The sequence below is a fragment of the Polypterus senegalus genome, chromosome 7 (genome assembly GCF_016835505.1).
Source record: "Polypterus senegalus isolate Bchr_013 chromosome 7, ASM1683550v1, whole genome shotgun sequence".
NCBI lineage: Eukaryota > Metazoa > Chordata > Cladistia > Polypteriformes > Polypteridae > Polypterus > Polypterus senegalus.
The window spans coordinates 30483975-30501474 of NC_053160.1; the positions used below are offsets into that span (position 1 = coordinate 30483975).

The 17500-nt window shown below is 41.5% G+C and overlaps 1 protein-coding gene across 2 annotated transcripts in view; it reads left to right on the plus strand.

The window, feature by feature from the left end:
- The window catches only part of poc5 (POC5 centriolar protein homolog (Chlamydomonas)), a 71572-nt gene that overhangs the window by 14033 nt on the left and 40039 nt on the right, over nt 1-17500 (plus strand). For both annotated transcript variants that reach the window (XM_039758415.1, XM_039758416.1), the window contains exons 4-7: nt 5271-5485; nt 8089-8265; nt 13333-13437; nt 17449-17500. The exon at nt 17449-17500 is cut by the window's right edge and continues 128 nt beyond it. In XM_039758415.1, coding sequence (XP_039614349.1) covers nt 5271-5485; nt 8089-8265; nt 13333-13437; nt 17449-17500 — 549 coding nt within the window. The remainder of the gene's footprint in view (nt 1-5270; nt 5486-8088; nt 8266-13332; nt 13438-17448) is intronic.

Below are 17500 nucleotides of genomic sequence, written 5' to 3' on the forward strand. Positions count from 1 at the left end.
GCAAATATACAGTCGATAAGAACCTGGACACAAATAGAAGAACATACACAGGCATGGACGCAATAGAAGTAAAATCCTGCAGTACTTCTTTGTATTCCTTGCTTGTGCTCCAATAAACACGTTATCGGCAATACACTAATAACAATTGTGCTCCACTCACTTAGAATCTGGAACCAATGTAGAAAGCATTTTAAGGCGGAGAAGCTTCTTTCTGTGGCACCTGCAAAGAACCACCTCTTTCAACCCTCACAAACATATGCAGTTTTAATATCTGGAAAAATTTGGAATTAACTTGCTTAGAGATCTTTATATAGACAACGTCTTTGCATCCTATGAACAATTACATTCCAAATTTAACATTCCAGCTACAAATTTCTTTCACTATCTTCAAATCAGGAACTTTGTTAAACAGAACCTTCCAGATTTTCCTCATCTTGCACCCTCATCCACGCTGGAAAAATATTGCTCAATTTCAAGGAGTTAGACTCCATCTCTACAATATATAAAATCCTTTTACAATCCCTTCCTTTCAAAGATCCAAGAGGACACTGGGAAAATGACCTCTCAATTAATATATCAGAAAAGTGGAAAGTAGCAATGCAGAGAATTCACTCAAGCTCCATATGCATAAAGCATACAATTATACAACTCAAAATTATATATGAGCACATCTGTCTCGACTAAAACTCTCAAAATGTTTCCAGGGCATGATCCAACCTGCGAGCGTTGCACCCAAGCCCCAGCCTCACTAGGTCACATGTTCTGGGCCTGCACCAAATTAACATTATTCTGGACAAAAATTTTTAATTACCTCTCAGACAGTCTTGGACTCACAATCCCTCTAACCCATTAACAGCTGTGTTTGGGGTTCTTCCAGAGGGTCTTAAAGTGGAGAAAGACAAACAAATTGTGATTGCATTCACTACACTGTTGGCACGCAGACTTATTCTGATAAACTGGAAGAACCCAAACTCTCCTCTTTTAAGTCAGTGGGAAACTGATGTGTTATATTATTTAAAATTGGAAAAAATCAAATACTCAGTTAGAGGATCTGTGCAGACTTTTTTCAAAACATGGCAGGATCTAATCAGTAATATTTTGAAATGATTTTATAAAGCACAGAGAATTTGTTGATTTAGGTATTTTTAAAGCCTTAAATTTTACACGTTTGGCTTGCTCTCTCTCTCAAGGGTGGGGATCGATCTGTTCTTAGCATAATTCTTTTTTTTTGTAAAAACTTGATTGCTATGTATTGATTGTAATAAAATTAATAAATAAAAAAAAATAAAAACTGTATATTATTTCTGGCTGCAAAAGAGTCTTTGAAAATACAGAGATGTTCTCTATATCGAGTCCAAAACAGAACTGAAGAAGGGTTGACAAGATGGCGGCTTTAAGGGATAGGACAGGAAGTGATTTAAGGGGACCAGAAGTGATGTTTCTTCATTAGTCAGCTGTAACTGGAAGTGATATTCTTCTTGGAGCCAGAACCGGAAGTGACATCATCTGTTTTAAAACAGACAGGTCTTCCCACGGCTGGTCTGTAGAGGTAACAAGAGAAGATTTAGTGCACCCCGCCACCCCCTGGCCTGGCGTGGAATTACCTTTGCTTGGTCCATACAACGTCTTCCTCGTTGCACGTGTGACAATTTGAAATGTGGTACTTCTTTTTGGCTCACTTTGTAGTTGTGGTATTTCTCCCACTCTAGCAAACGTGGTTCAAAATCGGAGCCTTCCAGGAAAAGCAATTGAAAATATTTGTATCCTTTATTTTCCTCCCACAGCCATGCAGATTAGGCTAACTGGTGAAGCTAAATTGCCCCCTGATGGACAGATGTATGTGTGTGTATGTTCACCATGCAGTGGTAGCTCGTTGTTTCCTGAGATAGGCTCCAGCTGACCCCTGCCGTGGATTATCAGGCTTTCAGGATGGATAGATCAATGACTACTACAGTACAATCCGTCCTGCTCTAAACAACATATTGCCAATCCTTAAAAAAACATAAAAACTGTGTATAGTTTCAGTTACAGGTTGGTTCATTGTTTTAGATTTAGCTTGTGAGAGGTTATTTCATATTGAATATGTTACAATTGGTTTCTCCTTTCTTCCACGGCCAAAAAATGCTCCTTATAGTTTCTAATTCAACATTACGAATGACTGAAACAGCAGTGAACATGACTATAGCTTATGCCTGCCAGTACAAACAGTGGTGTGGCAGTCTGAGCAAATCTTCATCACACATCACGCATGCCCCTTTTGCAAAATATTTAAAAAAACAAAAATATATCTATCTCTTCAATGAAACAAATAACAGAAAACACCTCAGCATTCAGATCAGTTCGCATGCGCTAATATAGCGCATTGCTGCACCCGACACATGACGACGACACCTCAGCACCACACTAGTTCGAATAGAATAGAACAGTTTGACTAGGTTGAACCAAATATAATGGGTATTATAGGTGTACTTTCAAACTTCTAAAAATAAGAAAGAGCCACAATTAAAATACATAGGAAAACAAACTTAAAAGCACAACGTTTTCTGTCATTTCAATATTGCTAATGGTGTTTGTATTCTTTTTTGTGATGATGACTAACTTCATGCTCTTGGAGTTGTGTGCTGAATTGGAGCCTACTGTACAGAGACCATCAAGCAGAAAATAATGGGATCCTTGTCCCATTAACAAGTTTTAACAACTGAGTTTAGAAAATAGATGAATGGAAGAATATCAGAATGTGACTGATGCACCATTGAAATGCGCAATGTGACGTGATTTTCAGTTCACTTCATTGTCTTACCTCCTAGAGTCGCTAAAATGCCAACACCAAGAAAGTCTATTTCCATGTCAAGTTTGTATTAAAAAATTGAAGATTTTTTTTTTTAATTTAAGAAATGACTAAGCTATAAAATACACTTAAGATCTTTACAGGGAGAACAGATTGAGAGATGGTGTTCAATATGAGAAGGTTGCTATAACAAATAAAGGCTAAATTCTTACTCAATTGTTTACCTCTTTTGTAAGTCACTTTGGATATAAGAATTTGTTAAGCAGTTACATGTAAATAAATGTAAATGTTTAATTTCTGTAATTTGGTTTTTAGTTCAGATTTTTTTTTTTTTTTTAACAGCCTGTTTCGCTCTTGTTTTCCGCAGATCAGCTTACCGTATAATAATTGGCATTCATTTAATCAAATATTTGTGCAAAGCAAGTTCAGCTTGTGTATGCTTTGATTTTGCTTGAATAACACAACATGATTGTTATAAATCTATGGACTGGATCATGAGAGCCAATGTTGAGGATCTACAGTATATTCGGCACACAAAAAAAAAAATGGAAAAAAAATTAATTTTTAATTTTACAGTAAGCTGCAATTAGTAGTATGATTAACTAGGTAACAAAAGTAAAATTGCAGACTTGTGAGGCATGAAACATCTGAGATATTTGATCCCAGTGTGTTTGAGCTGTTTATCCTCATATCATTTCTTTAGCAATTGTGAGATATTTTTTCACAGAAATTCACAATTGAATAGTGGGTGAAATATGGAATATATTGGTTTACTAAAAAAATACTAGTTTGTCTGAAAGTAAACAAAAATACTGAAGCATATTGCATAAATAAACTGCTCAAAAAAATTAAAGGAACACTTTGAAAACACATCAGATCTCAATGGGAAAAAGAAATCCTCCTGGATATCTATACTGATATAGACTGGGTAATGTGTTAGGAACGAAAGGATGCCACATCGTTTGATGGAAATGAAAATGATCTACCTACCAAAAATCAGAGTGAAAAAATTATGTGGCAGGCTAGTCCATTTTGCCAAAATTAAATTGCAGCAACTCAAAATTGTACGTAGCACTTTTTATGGCCCCTGTGTTCTTGTATACATGCCTGACAACATCAGTGCATGCTTCTAATGAGATGACAGATGGTGTTGTGGGGGATCTCCTCCCAGATCTGGACCAGGGCATCACTGAGCTCCTGGACAGTCTGAGGTGCAACCTGGTGGCATTGGATGGACCAAAACATAATGTCCCAGAGGTGTTCTATTGGATTTAGGTCAGGAAAGTGTGGTGGCCAGTCAATGGTATCAATTCCTTCATCCTCCAGGAACTGCCTGCATACTCTCACCACATGAGGCCAGGAATTGTCGTGCACCAGGAGCCACTGTACCAGCATAGGGTCTGACAAGCGGGTCCAAGGATTTCATCCTGATACCTAATGGCAGCCAAGGTGCCTTTGTCAAGCCTGTAGCGGTCTGTGTGACCCTCCATGGATATGCCTCCCCAGACAATCATTAACCCATCACCAAACTGCTCATGCTGAATGATGTTACAGGCAGCATAATGTTCTCCATGGCTTCTCCAGACCCTTTCACTTCTGTCACATGCTCAGCGTGAACCTGCTCTCATCTGTAAAAAGCACAGGGCACCAGTGGTGCATCTGCCAATTCTGGTATTCTATGGCGAATGCCAATCGAGCTGCATGCTACTGGGCAGTGAGCTCAGGGCCCATTAGAGGACATGGGGCCCTTGGGTCACCCTCATGAAGTCTTTCTGGTTGTTTGGTCAGAGACATTCACACCAGTGGCCTGCTGGAGGTCATTTTGTAGGGCTCTGGCAGTGCTCATCCTGTTCCTCCTTGCCCAAAGGAGCAGATACTGGTCCTGCTGATGGGTTATGGACGTTCTATGGCCCTCTACAGCTCTCCTAGAGTAACTGCTTGTCTCCTAGAATCTCCTCCATGCCCTTGAGACTGTGCAGGGAGACACAGCAAACCTTCTGGCAATGACACGTATGATGTGCCATCCTGGAGAAGTTGGACTACCTGTGCAACCTCTGTAGGGTCCAGGTATCGCCTCATGCTACCAGTAGTGACACTGACTGTAGCCAAATGCAAAACTAGTGAAGAAACAGTCAGAAAAGATGAGGAGGGAAAAATGTCAGTGGCCTCCACCTGTTAAACCATTCCTGTTTTGGGGTCATCTCATTGTTGCCCCTCTAGTGCATCTGTTGTTAATTTCATTAACACCACAGCAGCTGAAACTGATTAACAACCCCCTCTGCTACTTAACTGACCAGATTAATATCCCATAAGTTTCATTGACTTTATGCTATACTCTGATTAAAAAGTGTTCCTTTAATTCTTTTGAGCAGTATATACTGTATGTCATTATCATCCTAAAAATAAAGGTACCATTATTCCTATTGCTTTTTTTGTTTTCCTTGTATTATTATGAATTAATTTACATGAAATTGTATTACAGTTGAAGAGATGCCTTTAAGAATTCCAACCGAGTGCAATCAGGAAACTGCCTCAGGTTCTCAGTCACTTCACCAGTCAACGAAGACTCCATCATCACCAAGGGTTTTAACTGCTTCTCCAGACCTTCCACCTACTGTCATTAATGATATGTCTGTTTCTGAGGATAACATTCATATCCTTGAAAGCGTATTGGATAATTGGAGTTGCAAACTTAAGGTATGTTGTTTTTAACTTGGCAATGTAAACACTATGCAGGCAAAATATTTTATGATGGGGTGACTTTCTGCTGGGGAATCAACATGGCTAAAGGTACAAGCACAAAAGCATATTGCAGGGTGATACATTGTCACATATGGCAGGAGGGGAGTTGTATAACCTCAACATGTAATTTGTGAGAAGATATGAGCCACATGGTAGCAGTAGACCTGTTCTGAATGATGCCATGAAAGACTTCTAGAGGCCCAGGTGTGATGGAAAGGAATGATTTGTATAATTCTACCAGGATACTAGAGGGTAGGTGACCCAGCAGATGCCAACAGTATGTTGCCCTCAATGAAGAAGGAGTGGGTGGCAAAGGAAGAATGGCAAAAGTCTGGCATGAATCCTCTAGGTCAGTGGTGCCCAAACTCGGTCCTGAGGACCCACTGTGGCTGCAGGTTTTTATTCTAATCAGAATCACAATCGGTGATAATAATCAATAACAACTGATCTAATTTACTAGCTGGTCTTTTTTACTCTTCTTTTATTCTAAATTCAGAAAGACACAAAAGTATGGTTTTTACAGTTTCCTGTGTAGTTTGCTTCCTTCATTTAACCCTAATAGTGACAATTAACAACCAGCATAGCAGACACCCAGGACAATGAAAGCTGCAATGACTTCAGTGTCAGGCCTGCTAATTATTAAATAATCAATTAAATAACCAAAACAACTGAAAAAGCAGAACGGAAATTAGATTGAAAATACTGTTAAAGATGTAAAAAAAAAAAAAAAATACATATTCCCCATATAACTGCTTATTACATTTTAATAAAAATCTACCAATCTTACCTTATAATTTCTAGATTGACTCTAAAACATAGAAACTGGGAAATAATGATTTACTTAATTAGGCTGAAAGTCCAATGAAAAACAGAAGTTGGTTGGAACAAAAACCTGCAGCCAGAGTGGTTCCCCAGGACCGAGTTTGGGAAGCACTGCTCTAGTGATTAGGCAACAACAGAGAGATTTATCCTGATTTCTTTGAAATCTTGTTACCCAAAAAAGAGAGAACATAGTTTTATTTATCCTCCATAATGTTTTAAGTAATAACCAATTGCTCCGCATTTTACTTTCTTTTTTTCTTTAAAGCAGATTGTTCTTAGAAATGAAATAGTTGAAATATGAGGGTACTGAATAGGCTTTTTTGTTCACTGAATTGTTTATTCTTAATCCTAATCTTATTCCCAATTTTCTATTTCACCTTGCCTGACACCTTCCCTTGTCCATCCTGCAAAAAGTTCTATGCTGCTGATGTGTATTTTAATGTTAGTGGGGTCTTTTGTTTTTAATGCTCCTGGTGCTGGCCAAACACCCTGCTAGGGCTCACTTTTCACAGCTGCCTGTGTTTCTTACAGCGAGCCTGCTCTTGCTCACTCGCTCGCTCATGCACCGGCTTTCAGCTTCTAGCTTTCTCTTTCTTCCTCCTCTAACCTCTGTTCTTTCGATCTTTTTTTTCTTCTCTCCTTCCTTTCGTGCTTCTCCTATTTATAATGGGGACGTGGCAAAGGTGTGGAGATTACCAGCTCCCGGCATCAATTACAGATACGGATGATTCCTCACCTGTGCACTTAAGCAAGGAAACGGCCTCATCACATAGTGTCCAAGAACCGCTCCAGCCACACTACCACACCCCCTCTTTAAGCAGCGAGTGCGTCGTGTATTTATTTAAAACTGGCCTTTTTTTCTAAGCCGCAGACTATCTTTCCCATGACTCCTGTGTCTTCCTACTGCCAGTGTACCTTTGCCTCAAACTTTCGGTGAGGGGTAGCCTGTTAGCCACACCAAGTCATTACTTCTGGCCATGACCTGGATTCACTTCAATAAAGCCTCAGGGTAACCAAGTCAGAGTGCCATTTCTGAGAACACCACAATCCTAAATTCTGGGCAGCTTTAAAAGAAGGAGAATTTTAAAATAACTAGTGGACCTTGTGTCCTCTTGAAGTGGCAGCATGGCTCCAACGTCCTATTCAGCAGCTGTTTGATGCAGTTCCTCCAGGGATCTCGGAACTAGCAGACGTCTAACAAACTCTACAAGACATCATTTCTAAATAGGCTGCTAATTTCTGTTTCTCAGTCTAGCTAGTATTTGCTTCCACTAGTTAACCAGGAAGTCTTTTGAACCTCCCACCCCATCCCATACCTGTCTGTCTGTCTGTCTGTCTGTCTGTGTGTGAGTGTAAAGAGGGTCATTTGTTCATGGTACTGTACCTGTTGGGTGACCTGCCTTTTAATTGTTTGAGACAGTATTGCACTTTTCTTTTCAGGCTATGACTCTGCTCATTCCTTCCATATCACTCTAGACCTCCATATATGACAGGGTTGATCCGCATTTGACTTCTGACATGTTACTTTCTCTCTTCCAACTATCTTGTTGACCTCTTGCATGGTACCTGCCAATGCTCTGCACAATTCTTGTGGTGACATTGTTTCTGCCAATGTCTTGTCATCTTAATAACTGTTTATGGCATAAATGTATATAAGTAAGTAACTTATGCTGGTTTCACAAAAATGAATTGGTGCATTGTGCAAATACTGACAGAAACCGATAACTCTTCTGTAGACCCATGTCCTAATGGAAGTGATGAAATGGAAGCAGTCTATTCATGAACAATACAAACTGGAACTGAGAAAAGAGAAGGAAAGGAATGCTGCCCATGAAGCCCAGCTAGCTAATGAAGCCGATAACCTAAAGCAGCTTCTGCATTCTTATGAAACATCACTCCTGAGAAAAGATGAGGTAAGCTTTTTCACTATTTGCAAGAAAGATGTTTATAACACAACTATTGTTTATTTAGCATTATGATTATTGGCTATTTTACTTCCTTGCATGTTCCTTTCAGATACAAAAAATATACTGCATACCTCTATGGTTATCAATTACCAGTCTGCAGTGCAGATGCGGTCTGCAACTTTTGTCTGGCTACAAGTTCTCGACCAACACATTTGTTTCATTCATATTAAAATTATGTAGAATTTATAAATGTTCGGCATCTATGTAATTTGGATAATGCAGGGATTTTAAAAGGGGGAGGTGCTGAATTCATGTTAATAAGGTACAGAAGGTGTGGGAGAAAATTCATCATATAATTTAATAATTTACTTCACATTTGGGACTTTGAGCCCACACCTTACAATTTAAAATTAGATAATGAAATTATCACAACATGTTTATCACTTAATTTATAAAGTCAGTGTATTGAAATGATGTTTATTTGTGAGAGAATCCTAGGATGACCCTTTTTACCCCTTTACACTTTTTAATATGTTGATCTTAACAGGATGCTTCAAGTCCTGTACTCCTACCACTCTGTTAGGTTTTCCCACTTCCTGTAACCTCAGGCAATTAGACAGAGCGTCATTAATGGCAGATGAAAAGTTATACATTTATCAAGTTGATAGTGCCATAAAAGAAAACGCTGCTAGATGTTCATAGTCTTTTCCAGGCGGCCCACTTCTTCCATTGCTTTAAGTGTCAGTTATAAATCAGATCATTCTTGGCATTCTCAGCTGATAAGCTTTTTTATTGATCTTACAATGATAATCTAGGTATGATGTAGCCATCTTGTCTTGAAGACAACTTTGCTTTTTTTGCAATTAAATTGTCTCCAGAAATGCTTACAAAACTCAATTACTTCTGCCGTTAGAGCCAGGAGGCTATAGTGAGGCATGCTTGTGTAACTAGGGACAGGGAATGTGAGAAGCACTCTTGTACGCATTCAAAGTTCGTAAAACTAAAAACAAGTATTTCTAAAATCCGCTGCTTTAACTCACACTTCTGATATGATAAACGGGAGCCAACAGCGCAGAATGTTTATATAATGGCTCACAATATAGCAAAGCTGAGTAAGTACCCTTTCGGCTTAATCTAATTATCAAATAATAATATAAGCAAACAATAAAGCATTAGTGGACAAGCTGCTTTAAACCTAATAAGATCTTTGAAAAGATCCACTTGCTCACCAGTACAAGAGAAGTTCCGCTCATTTCTCCAACTAACAGAACAAACTGGAGGGCGCACACTCAAAAATAATGTGCACGACATGCTTAAAAGCGGCATTTAGAGCCAAAGGGCCAGGTTCTCAAACATATGGAGTGTAGAACAGTGGTGATCGCCTGAATTCAGGCAATTTTAGGTCTACTGTATTCTATATTTAGATATTTTACACGATCTCTGAAGTGAAATTCGTGACACCACAAGGTGGCACATGTATGTTGGTCAATCATGCAAATTAGAATTTCACGATGTACATTTTGTAATAAATACGAACCAAACTGATTACACTGCATTACATTTGTTATGAAAGCAAAACCTGAATTTTGAACGAGTCGACCATATTGGCCACCTGAGTATAGCTTGGCATAGCATATACAAGCACAATAACAAAAATACTCTGGGGGCTCGAAGGGAAGGTTATAGGTTAGTGTAAAAAGCCACAAGGAAATAAAATTAAGCCTCACAAACCAATTAGTCTGCTTTTTGTGTTTGTGTTGAGACACTCTTTTTCTGAAAGAAAGACAATGATGAATGACCTGTTTCAGTGAGTAAAAATAGTTTTTAATTTAAATTAATAATTTTTACTTTTCATTGTTTTTTTGTTCCCCACCTCCCTTGGAACGTGGTTGAAGTTCTTGCCGAAGGTGGGAGTTGAAACTACTTCTGACAGGGGACTCTGCCAGCCGTTCCAGCAGACCCTCACAACACGTTTGGGCCTACCAGGCCTGACCGGCATCTTCCCCCACCATCGAAGCTAACTTACCACCAGGTGGTGATCAGTTGACCGCTCCGCTCCGCCCCTCTCTTCACCTGAGCGTCCAAGACATGTGGCTGCAAGTCCGATGACACGACCACAAAGTCGATCATCGAACTGAAGCCTAGGGTGTCCTGGTGCCAAGTGCACATATGAACACCCTTATGCTTGAACATGGTGTTCGTTATGGACAATCCGTGACGAGCACAGAAGTCCAATAACAAAACACCGCCGGGTTCAGAAGGGGGTGTTGCATTCTTCCCAATCACGCCCTTCCAGGTCTCACTGTCATTGCCCACGTGAGCATTGAAGTCTCCCAGCAGAACAAGGGAGTCCCCAGAAGGTACGCCCTCTAGCACCCCCTCCAGAGACTCCAAAAAGGGTGGATACTCCAAACTGCTGTTCGGGCGCATACGCACAACAGTCAGGACCCTTCCCCACCCAAAGGCGGAGGGAGGCCACCCTCTCGTCCACCGGGGTAAACCCCAATGCACAGGCTCCAAGTCGGGGGGGCAATAAGTGTGCCCACACCTGCTCGGCGCCTCTCACCGGGGACAACTCCAGAGTGGAGAGTCCAGCCCCTCTCAAGGAGATTGGTTCCAGAGTTTAAGCTGTGTGTCGAGGTGAGTCCGACTATATCTAGCCGGAACCTCTCGACCTTGCGCACTAACTCGGGCTCCTTCCACTTCAGAGAGGTGACATTCGATGTCCCAAGAGCCAGTTTCTGTAGCTGAGGATCAGACCGCCAAGGTCCCCGCCTTTGGCCACCACCCAACTCACACTGCACCTGACCTCCTTGGCCCCTCCCATAGGTGGTGAGCCCATGAGAAGGAAGACCCACGTTACCTCTTCGGGCTGTGCCCGGCCGAGCCCCATGAGTGAAGGCCCGGCCACCAGGCGCTCACCATCGAGCCCCACCTCCAGGCCTGGCTCCAGAGGGGTGCCCCGGTAACCTGCGTCCAGGCAAGGGAAAATGTTGTCCAGAGTTTTTGCTCATCATTGGAGGTTTATTGAACCACTCTTTGTCTCATCCCTCACCTAGGACCAGTTTGCCTTGGGTGGCCCTACCAGGGGCATAAAGCCCCAGACAACATAGCTCCTAGGATCATTGGGACACGCAAACCCCTCCACCACGACAAGGTGACGACCATGTTCCCAGGGAGGTGGGGGACATTGAGTCCGAATGGGCCATGTTCCGTGCCTCTATTGTTGAGGCGGCTGACTGGAGCTGTGGCCGTAAGGTGGTCGGAGCCTGTCGTGGCGGCAATCCCCGAACCCGTTGGTGGACAACGGCGGTGAGGGATGCCGTCAAGCTGAAGGAGTCCTATAGGACCTTTTTGTCCTGTGGGTCTCTGGAGGCAGCTGATAGGTACCAGCAGGCCAAGCGGAATGCGGCAACGGTGGTTGCTAAGGCAAAAACTCGGGCATGGGAGGAGTTTGGAGAGGCCATGGAGCACGACTTTCAGACGGGTTCGAGGAAATTCTGGTCCACTGTCTGGCGTCTCAGGAGGGGGAAGCAGTGCAGTGTCAACACCGTATATGGTGTTGGGGTGGGGGGGAGTACTACTCAATCCCACTAACATGCCTTCCAATGAGGAAGCAGAGCCTGGGGACTCAGAGGTGGGCTATCCCATCTCTGGGACTGAGGTCACCGAGGTGGTCAAAAAACTCCTTGGTGGCAGGGCCCCGAGGGTGGATGAGATACGCCCGGAGTTCCTCAAGGCTCTGGATGTTGTAGGACTGTCTTGGTTGACACGTCTCTGCAACATCGCATGGACATCGGGGACAGTGCCTCTGGATTGGCAGACCGGGTGGTGGTCCCCCTTTAAAGGGGACCGGAGGGTGTGTTCCAACTATAGAGGGATCACACTCCTCAGCCTCCCTGGAAAAGTCTATTCGGGGGTTCTGGAGAGGAGGGTCCGTCGGATAGTCGAACCTCGGATTCTGGAGGAACAGTGTGGTTTTTGTTCTGGTCACGGAACAGTGAAACAGCTCTACACCCTTAGCTGTGTCCCGGAGGGTGCATGGGAGTTTGCCCAACCAGTCTACATGTGTTTTGTCGACTTGGAAAAGGCATTCGACCATGTCCCTCGGGGTATCCTGTGGGGGGTGCTCCGGGAGTATGGGGTACCGGACCCCCTGATCAGAGCTGTTCGGTCCCTTTACAACCGGTGTCAGAGCTTGGTCCGCTTTGCCGTCACTAAGTCGAGCCCGTTTCCAGTGAGAGTTGGACTCCGCCAGGGCTGCCCTTTGTCACCGATTCCCGGAAGAGCTGGAAGAAGTGGCCGGGGAAAGGGAAGTCTGGGCCTCTCCGCTTAAGCTGCTGCCCCCACGGCCCGACCCCAGATAAGCAGAAGAGGATGGATGGATGGATGTTTTTTTTTGTTGGTAGATAGTTATTTAAAGTCATAGTTTGATGTGGCAATTCTGCAGGTAGCCCTTAGTGTCAATACAAAGTTGTGATTTGTAGCAGTTTTAAATCAATTTTAAATTATTTAAAACACTTTTTTGCCATGTGGCCTTCCCACTGTAGATGCTTTCTGTGGTCGATGCTCCCTCAACTTCAGGTATCCCTAATTATTTGCAGAAGCATCTGACACAAGCCCACTGTGCCATGTCTGGGTTGTCTGTCAATTCATCATTGGCTAAGAAATTTGGACAGTCACTTTCTTTTCTAATCAATACATTTTTGATAGCTAACTTGTAGCATGAGTTTTAAATGTTACTTACTCCCTAAGTAGTTAGGTGATTGGGTACAAATTCTGACGATTTTCATGATGGAAATTAAAATATGGATTTAAATGATTGAGTTAACTCTTTTTGGAATGATAACAACAGCAAAATGATTTTAGTGCAACACATGCTTTGTGATTCCTTAATCTTGCATTAATATAAAACCAGGTTTGAACTAACTCAACATGTGTATGATTAATGAGCGAGTGGCTGGCTGAGAGTGTTGTATTTGGGGGTGAGTAAGAGGGCTTGACCCAAATACAATTTGCTCTTCTACTTTCCTGACTAAGTAAAACACAGCTGTTTATTCCCATCATTTTTAGGTAATTTCTCATTTGATGTCTGGATTAGAGAAGCAGCGGAAAAAGTTGGAGCTTATGAGAAGATTTTCACACTGGAGAATTCAACAAAGTAGGGCCAGAGAGGAGGTAGGAGTTCAAAGCATCAGGCATTGTCATTTTGCTGTATTTCCCATGCTGTTTTATGTAAAGTATCAGAAGGAATTAAGAAAAGGTGAATTTGATGAATAAACCGATTATAAACATGGACAAATGGAAGTAGGGTGGAGCTGAATGTATAATATATAAATGAATGCCAGGCCACTGCATGGGAGATAAGGGAAGCATCATACAGTATATATAATAATAATAATGAACAGATATTGTTAGGTTCCATTTATGTTAATCATTTTCGAACTGCTGGGTTGTAAAAGTTTGTGTCTTTATGTGTACTTAATACGTATTTAGTAATTTGTAAAGTTTGTATTTGCATTATACCTGAGAACTTCTGACAATGCATAGAGCACTATTCAAAAATGAATTCAATCGGACTGGATGAGTACAGGTTCAAGTACTGAACCCTGCAAAACACAATTTTTAACTTGTTAATGAAATGTCAGAGTACTGTCATCACATTTCTGTGCATCATGGAATCAATTTGATAAATATGAACTAAATCACACAAGGACATTGACTGAGATCCCAACATCATTTCTCAGTCTAATATCAGAATGGATTGACCAATGGTGTTGACAGCTGCACTTAGAAATCTAATAAAATAATCATTGTAGCATTCATTCGTTTATTTTCCCCCACTTATCCAGGAATGGGTTGCTGGGGCAACAGTGTTAGCAGTGAGGCCCACACGTCTCTTACCCCAGCCATACTTGTCATCTCATGTTGTGGAATCCCAAGGTGTTCCCAGGCCATCTGGGAGATATAACCCTCCTAGTGAGCCATGGGTCTTCTCTGGGTTCACCTCTCAGCTAGTCGTGCCTTTTAAAATCTCCACAGGGAGACATCGGTATCAGATATCTGAACAATCTCAATTGTCTCCTCTGTATGCGGAAAGTCAGCAGATCTACTGCTAGCCTCTCCTGGTTGTCTGCACTTCTCTAAGGGAGATACCATATGTCTAAACTACTATAGCATTTAGTTTGCCAAAAGATAGTCATTTACAACATGAGTTACTGCTCTTTCTGTACTGTGACCGAAGTAGAACTCCCCAGGTAAATTTTAATGTTCAAGGTGACGCAGAAACTGAATGTCCATTACTTTTTCAGATATTTTAGAAAGAAAAGATACAATTGAAGTTATTCTACAATTATTAATCATATTTGGATATAACTCTTCTATCCCCAAAACCCCTCAAATAATTTGGTCTGCTAACTGACAATCTACTATATTGATGCTGTCAGGAACTGGTGGGGGCAGGTAGATGGTTGTATTTTAGAAATGTACTGTTTAGAGATTTACTGTTCATTTATGACATTACATACATTTCTATTAGATACAAGTTTGATACTGAAAGAACTTCATAAATCTGTACTGCTAAGTTTGTAGTCATTTTCAATGGCAATTTAGAATACCCATTTGTTATCCTGGCAACTTTTATAAATACACTCTCTGATTTTTAGTATTTTCATCTTTTAATTTGAAATCGTAGTTAGAGCAAGCCAGAAAAACAGCTTTTTGATATTTTAGCATTTCGTGTCCGTGTAGTTCAGCAAACCTATAGCTTTGTTGTAGGTGAAGCTGAAAAGAAAACGCACAACCTGCTTTTCATACCCATATCATAGAGATTTATTGCCAAAAAGCTTCCCAACCTGATTTTTTCATATATATTAAAACAACAGTAGAGGTACAGTGCATCCGGAAAGTATTCACAGCGCATCACTTTTTCCACATTTTGTTATGTTACAGCCTTATTCCAAAATGGATTAAATTAATTTTTTTCCTCAGAATTCTACACACATCACCCCATAATGACAATGTGAAAAAAGTTTACTTGATATTTTTGCAAATTTATTAAAAATAAAAAAATTGAGAAAGCACATGTACATAAGTATTCACAGCCTTTGCGATGAAGCTCAAATTGAGCTCAGGTGCATCCTGTTTCCCCTGATCATCCTTGAGATGTTTCTGCAGCTTAATTGGAGTCCACCTGTGGTAAATTCAGTTGATTGGACATGATTTGGAAAGGCACACACCTGTCTATATAAGGTCCCACAGTTGACAGTTCATGTCAGAGCACAAACCAAGCATGAAGTCAAAGGAATTGTCTGTAGACCTCCGAGACAGGATTGTCTCGAGGCACAAATCTGGGGAAGGTTACAGAAAATTTCTGCTGCTTTGAAGGTCCCAATGAGCACAGTGGCCTCCATCGTCCGTAAGTGGAAGAGGTTCGAAACCACCAGTATTCTTCCTAGAGCTGGGTGGCCATCTAAACTGAGCGATCGGGAGAGAAGGACCTTAGTCAGGGAGGTGACCAAGAACCCGATGGTCACTCTGTCAGAGCTCCAGAGGTCCCCTGTGGAGAGAGGAGAACCTTCCAGAAGGACAACCATCTCTGCAGCAATCCACCAATCAGGCCTGTATGGTAGAGTGGCCAGACGGAAGCCACTCCTTAGTAAAAGGCACATGGCAGCCCACCTGGAGTTTGCCAAAAGGCACCTGAAGGACTCTCAGACCATGAGAAACAAAATTCTCTGGTCTGATGAGACAAAGATTGAACTCTTTGGTGTGAATGCCAGGCGCCACGTTTGGAGGAAACCAGACACCGCTCATCACCAGGCCAATACCATCCCTACAGTGAAGCATGGTGGTGGCAGCATCATGCTGTGGGGATGTTTTTCAGCGGCAGGAACTGGGAGACTAGTCAGGATAAAGGGAAAGATGACTGCAGCAATGTACAGAGACATCCTGGATGAAAACCTGCTCCAGAGCGCTCTTGACCTCAGACTGGGGCGACGGTTCATCTTTCAGCAGGACAATGACCCTAAGCACACAGCCAAGATATCAAAGGAGTGGCTTCAGGACAACTCTGTGAATGTCCTTGAGTGGCCCAGCCAGAGCCCAGACTTGAATCCGATTGAACATCTCTGGAGAGATCTTAAAATGGCTGTGCACCGACGCTTCCCATCCAACCTGATGGAGCTTGAGAGGTGCTGCAAAGAGGAATGGGCGAAACTGGCCAAGGATAGGTGTGCCAAGCTTGTGGCATCATATTCAAAAAGACTTGAGGCTGTAATTGCTGCCAAAGGTGCATCGACAAAGTATTGAGCAAAGGCTGTGAATACTTATGTACATGTGATTTCTCAGTTTTTTTATTTTGAATAAATTTGCAAAACCTCAAGTAAACTTTTTCACATTGTCATTATGGGGTGTTGTGTGTAGAATTCTGAGGAAAAAAATGAATTTAATCCATTTTGGAATAAGGCTGTAACAACAAAATGTGGAAAAAGTGATGCACTGTGAATACTTTCCGGATGCACTGTATGTCTGTCTATTTTTCAGTGGCATCATCACAAATACTATACATTGGAGCTTTAGAATAAGCTGATTAGGAGTGTTTTCTAATGTAGAAAATTATCTTATAGGTTGGAAAACCATTACAAAGATACTGTCAGCTGTTGGCTTATTCGGCTCCCTTGTCACTCAAAATTCATCCTGCTCTCCACCCACCTTAAGAACGTACTTTACTCCTTTACTCCTGTAACCACATGCTTTTTCCCAGGTACTGCAGCTCCCTACAATACTTCAAAGACTTGCTTTTTCAGTTAATTGGTGATTTTTATCTGACCTGGTATAAGTAAGTGTGGCCTGGGATGGAATGGTGTCCCATTTCTGACTTTTATCCAGAGCTAGCGGCATAGGCTTCTACTTCCTGGAATGGTAAAATGGAAAATGGGTTAAAATAGTAGATATTTGGTTTACATCTTGTTTACTGAATGGTGTGAAATTAATAGCACAGACTATAGAAACTGTAATCTTTTTACCTGAATGTTCTTATCCTATTGAATTTATGATTCTTTAAGGCTCATTTACATTACATTTTACATTTATTTGTTCAGCTGATGCGAGATGTAAAGGTTATAGTTCCCATAAATGTAATTTTCCCTTTGTTGCTCATTCTGTTATTGTTGTTAACTTATTTTGCAGGCTTATGCAAATAATTTAGCTGATCGATATCGCAGATTAGTGCAACTGAAAA